Source organism: Lagopus muta, chromosome 9, assembly GCF_023343835.1.
Source record: "Lagopus muta isolate bLagMut1 chromosome 9, bLagMut1 primary, whole genome shotgun sequence".
NCBI lineage: Eukaryota > Metazoa > Chordata > Aves > Galliformes > Phasianidae > Lagopus > Lagopus muta.
In genome coordinates, this window is record NC_064441.1 from 4,128,434 (window position 1) to 4,134,248 (window position 5,815).

At 41.4% G+C, this 5,815-nt stretch overlaps 1 protein-coding gene across 1 annotated transcript; it reads left to right on the plus strand.

Annotated features, from left to right (window-relative positions):
• The first annotated feature begins 1,092 nt into the window (after nt 1–1,092).
• GPR160 (G protein-coupled receptor 160) lies at nt 1,093–4,820 on the plus strand. The gene has a single exon (XM_048954873.1). It carries the CDS (start codon nt 1,093–1,095, stop codon nt 2,110–2,112), a length of 1,020 nt encoding a protein of 339 aa, XP_048810830.1. The 3' UTR covers nt 2,113–4,820.
• The last annotated feature ends 995 nt before the right edge of the window (nt 4,821–5,815 follow it).

The window sequence follows — 5,815 nt, forward strand, 5'->3', positions numbered from 1 at the left end:
CCGCTGCCTGCCTGCCTGCGGGAGGAGGGCGGGCGGCTGTCGGGGGGCTCTGCCGTGTGATCGCTGTGCGGGACGCCGCGGAGCGCCGAGCAGCGGTACTCGCTGTTTCTGAGAGACCTCAGACTTTCCTCGCATCCACTTTTACCCGAGCGAGAAGGCAGAAGTGTTGAGCGCCTTACTGCAGATAAGGGGGAAGGGAGAAAACGAGCAAAGCCGCAGAGTAGCAGAGCGAAAAAAGAGTGCTTTGCTTTCGTCTGCGGCTGTAAGAGCTGTGGAAACACCGGCCTCACCATCCTGTTTCTTCAGAGAGAAAGGCACGCCTAGTTGTTGCTAATACGCTGCCGTCCTGCCTGCGACTGTCCTGCCATCCCTGCCGCCTTGCATTCGCCTGGAGAATCAACAGATGGAAAGAGCTGTTATAAGGAAACTTCTGCCAACGTCCAGGGGAAAAGCAGCAACGGGAGGTGTGCAGTGCTGTAGCACCACGCTGCTGCACAGAAAGCCCCAACCAACAGACACAGCTTGATTACATGGGATCTGCACAGTTAGATTTTAGCGACCAAAAAAAGGATGCGTTGGTTTGCTGCCTTTCTGCTTATGGGATATTCCCACAGTCTCTGTTCCATGTGGATTCTATGAGTGTAACAAACTGGAGGACCATAATGTAACACATCCCGTGTGTTGCACAATTTCTATCCTGTGTGGTTATGAAGGAGCTCTGAAATATCCATCCCTCTGCCCAGCCCGGCAGAAAGATTGCCATGCTTCCTATGGGGAAGAAGCACCATCAACCTTATTGCAAAACCTTTCATTAGGAAAGTAGCTAGAAAAATAACTTAAGTTTGCACTGATCTTTTAACTCCCAAGAGAATATAATTTGAGGAATATTAGGCACTTCTTGACAATGTGAAGCTTTTTACCCTTACTTCAGGAAGCTGGAGAATTCAGGTGTAGCTTTGGTAGTTGCTGCGATATGGAACAACTCATTGGAAGAGCTGCCCCAGAAATGAATGCCTACAAACATTTTTTTCTTTCCAGATATGAAGCGCTGTGCCCCGTGATACTTACTGTGCTGCTTCTTACTGTTGGAGGATGGCTGCTCTACTCTGTGAGAATTGCTCTAGTCGGTACCACCAGCCCCAGCTCAACCAGCCCCTGGAGATCAGCCTCATGCTGCTTCTGGTCATGTTTGGAAAAGTGTGCCTGGATTTCTTCATGCTGCAAGTTAAGCACAAGAAAGTGAAAGTTAGTTTTATGGGATATTTTTGTGTCTCTTTGGCACTTCTTGATTTCATACTGCTGCTGAACATAGCTGTCATCCTCTATTTGGAGGATTTTGCACTCTGGGGTGTCAGATTTACCAAGTACCACATCTGCCTGTTCACTCAGATCATTTCTCTCACTTACGGTACTTTGCATTACCCGGTGTATCTCGTGGCAGGTCTGGATTACTACATGACTATAGCCCAAACCTCTCAATTCCCCCGAAGAGGTCGAAGACTATTTTACATCTTTGTTGTGGTTTTCATATGGATCTCAGGCTTTTTTTGTGTTCTGCAAGTTCCTGCCATCTATGAAGAACTAGAAGTTCGGAACCATTTCTCTCCTTATCAGTGTCCCCTCTACATCAGCGTGCAGAGCTACTCGGTCTCAGTTGCCATGCTGGTTCTCATAGGCATGGCTCTCGTGGTTTGCTGGAAGGAAATGATCACCATGCTGCTGTCTGTGAGGGTGGCCTCCTTTGCCAGCCAGCCCGTCCTGCTGTTCTCCTATGTGCCCAACGACAACAGCACTTGTTTCAAGCGGCAGCTTCTGACCAGACTCCTCATCTGCTTCCTTGGCACTTGGGCACCTTTTGTTCTTCTCCAGTTTATCATCTTGTTTCTTGGTGCTTGGATTCCAGCCTACATGGAGATGAACGTCCCTTGGCTGTACTTCATCAACAGCTTTCTTATTGCAGTAGCATACTGGTGTCGATGTCACGACGTTGAATTGACAGAGGAGATGTGGTCTACAGATCCATTTGTCAGCTGGAAATTCTGCTTTATGCCATTTAACAATGAAAACACAGAGCCAGCTGAAAAGCCAGGCACAGTAATTGTAATCTGTTAACGAGCTGCTGACTGAAAAGACTGCTAGGGCTGTGTGTACTTTGATGCTCTGTGACCATGTCCTTACAGATAATACAAGGAAGCATCTCCAGAGCTACAATCCACAGGAAGAAAATCCAACATTCATGAGTACAGTAAGGAACAGTGCACCAGAATGTGCCACACTTCTACACTGGGCTTTATTTCCATTTCAGAGTATTTAAGAGAAGGCCACTATTTACATAAAATAAGTTCTTGGTTAAAAGTGGTGTTTATTACTACAATTTTACAATTGTTTTAAAATTGAATGGTCTCAGGCTTTATAGTATAAAACGCATCAGCCTTTAATGGGCTGAAGCCTTTTATTATCAGTTACATCAAGGTGACCTACTGTCAAGTTCAAACTGCTGTGGTTTTTGTTGCTTTTTTTTTTTAAGTGTATTTTCTTGTTGAACATTTTGTTAGTTCAAGGTTTTTGCGTGGTTAATGAGGAACACATTGTTTTAGTTAAAGCTATACCTCCTTCAGAACTATAAACTTTGTTTACGGAAACGATTGCGAGATGTATACTGGCACAGCTATGAGAAAGGCAGTGCTTTGTTATTTCCTTGTTACTGTTCCTGTAAGGTATGTATGTGCACATTAAAAACTACTGAATTACAGTCACAGCAATAAGAGCTTTAATACAAAAGAAAAACAAACATGCTTAATATGAACAGTTGGACCCTGTGCTAAGCAGATGCATCTACTCTTACAAGGTTACGTGAGTACATGCCAAAGGATGGGTTGGACTAGAACAGAATCTGTGTTGGAGCCAAAGTCACACTGACATTAAAGTAGTTCAATTTGCTAAAGCGTGCCTAATGCAGTAAGGGAAAACCTGCTCAGACTTCCAAACTACTTCAATGATTTTCAAGTTCTTGAGGAAGCTCTCAGATTTACAGGGGATTGATAAATAAGTGATCCACAACCCAAGCAGACAAATGGAAGTAGTATTTATTTCTGAAGCACTGAACTCACAGTACAATATTGTATTGAAGTAGAAACTATAAGTAAATTATGTTGTAGGTTGGTTAATCATTCACTCAGACCCACAGGGAACAATGGTATCACATAAGAATACTAAAGAAAAATCTGCAGATAACCAAAGGTGCAATTACAAGCAAATTTAAGCAGCAAGTATAAGGTGCTTTGTTTCAGCATTTGTATAGTCAGTTTCAACATTGACAGATTAAAGAAATCTCACTTCTACTGATGATAACAAATGGGAGAATCTAAAATTCATTCACGTGCTAATTGCTAATAAGAAAGTGCTTTAAAAATGATTCACAAGGTGAAGATCATCTGTTTTACATAGTTCACTGTGCTCTTCAACTGTAGAATTTAATTTTGGGGCTACCAGTTACACTATTATGTATTAATTATAGACAGGATTTAATTGCAAGATTTAGTGATACATCAGCAATACATGTGCTAGAAATTATTATAAAGCAATATTCTAGTATATCACTCCATGATAGGAATTCACAATCAAATATCATCTATTAAAGCTTATATTTCTGCAATGTATCAAAGTCCAATTTTCATTTTACTGCTTTACCCCACACAGTGCTTCTTGCACCATTCTCTAGGGCTCAGCTTCTTTGAGGTTTCAGTGACCAAAAGGACAGCATTTTTAAAGCAGCAGAAAATGGTTTCTGGAAAATCCATTAAAAAGGCCATAAAAAAAAAAAAAAAAAACAGTAAAGGATAAAAACCTAAGTTTTAAAACTAAACTTATTACTATGTGTAATAAGAGGCAGCAATGTTTGCAGCAAAGTTTGAGGAGTTTGGCATTACAAAGTGTTTCATCACTTATGCAGGATGATGTATTTGGAGGAAATTCTATTTCCACCTTAGAAGTAGGGAAGCATGTAAAATAAAACAGCCTTAAGGAATCATTCCCTGCCCCCAGTTCCCAGTCACTTCTAGGCAGCGTTTGACGTGCTGTAGGATAGATAAAGTATGTCTAAAGGTATCTTCCAGGTTTTACATCACCTGGACACCCACTGAGAGGGACTTGACCAAGTACCAACAAAACCCAGCTCCAAATGTAGTTATGCACCAGGCATTTCAGAAGGTCATGAAGTAACTTATTTGTACCAACTCAGCCAGCAAGGGAAAGTATCTCATTTTAGATTCACTTAAAGCCAGACGAAGGCAAGATTATTTCAGTAACGTGCATTTCAGATCCCTTTTGTGTGGTTAGTCTCACCCTTCTGATCCACCAATGCAGACAGAACTGGAATTGCAAGAAGCTGGGTAAGGTTCAGACGTGTTTATCAGATTCTCAACTTGTAATTAACATTTACACGTCTTCATCTATTCTGATGCTGCAGAATTCCCTCAGTTGCTGCACTGCTTCTAAAGCCATTTAAAGTTTTTAAGACTGTATTTTTACAGGGAAACCACAACAGGCAGGCAGATCAGTTATTAATGTACTGATGTTACATAAATGAGTTACCAAAGAACTCTTTCATACTCTTTGAGAGGAAAAAGTCAAAGAGGGTCAACCTGCAGGCTGCCATTCATAGCCACCACGTAGGTAACAGCAGCACTGCAGGTCTACACATAGAGCCCAACTGTGGTGTCTAAGCTTCCTGACGAGTAACTGACTTAAAACAGATGTACAGCATCTCATTTTAAGCCCATTTTTATCTTTGACATTTTATGCAGGGAAATACCTGATCCAGTTGTGATCTCATCCTATCATCCTCCTAACAGCCTCTTTTCCACTCTTGGTGCACTTCCTTTTATCTGGTGCTTCTGGGAAGTCTGAACACTGGACTTTGAGTCAAGCAATATAACCAAACACCATTACTCTGCAGAACAGGATTACAGTTTCACTGCAAGCCTGAAAGAGGAGAAGCAATGTCAGGAAGGTGGTAAGACCTGAAACAATATGAATGATAGACAACCACTAAACTCTATATGTCACTACTTGTGTTGTGACAGCAACTAATGACTTTATACCACACAAATGTTTTACACTCCTTCAATTCTTATAGGATTATATAATATCAGTGAGAACAGCGGGTAAAGTATTAACACTTAATGAGGAACTTCTGCACTGTCCTCATATCAGAGTCCCTTAAAAATCAACACTGATTTTAGTGAGCAGCTCTATCTCTTTAATGAAATTATTTGGCACTTATCAACAAAACCATCTTTACACATCTCTCCTGATCAGCACTGGTTTGCTAAGACTACAAAACACAGAGAATACTTGAAAGGAAAGCTGGCTTTGCAGAACGTTTCACTGCTTTTTCAACCACACACTTAGCAAAAAAAAACTACCACCAGAGGATGTCAACATTCCAGCTGCTAACTACTGACCAGGTAGTGGAGGACAGCACAAGTGCTCCCACACACAGACAGGACTTCACCCACAGAACAGCTGTGTCATAAATTAGTTGTATTTGTGCTTCCAGTGCAGTTCCATTATCAGTAAGGACACCCTTCTTCAGAATCCACAGTCAATAACTTCAAGCCTCTCAACAACCCTATGTAAAAAGTGCTTTTTACACAAAACTAAAGTACCCCTTCAATATTACATTCAATTCAAATATTGCATTCAAAGCAGTATTTCTGATCATCGCTCTACAAATGTACATTTGTGCTCAAGTTATAGTAAGATGGAGAAAGCTCAGAGAGCATTTATCTAGACCCTTACCTTAGATCAACGG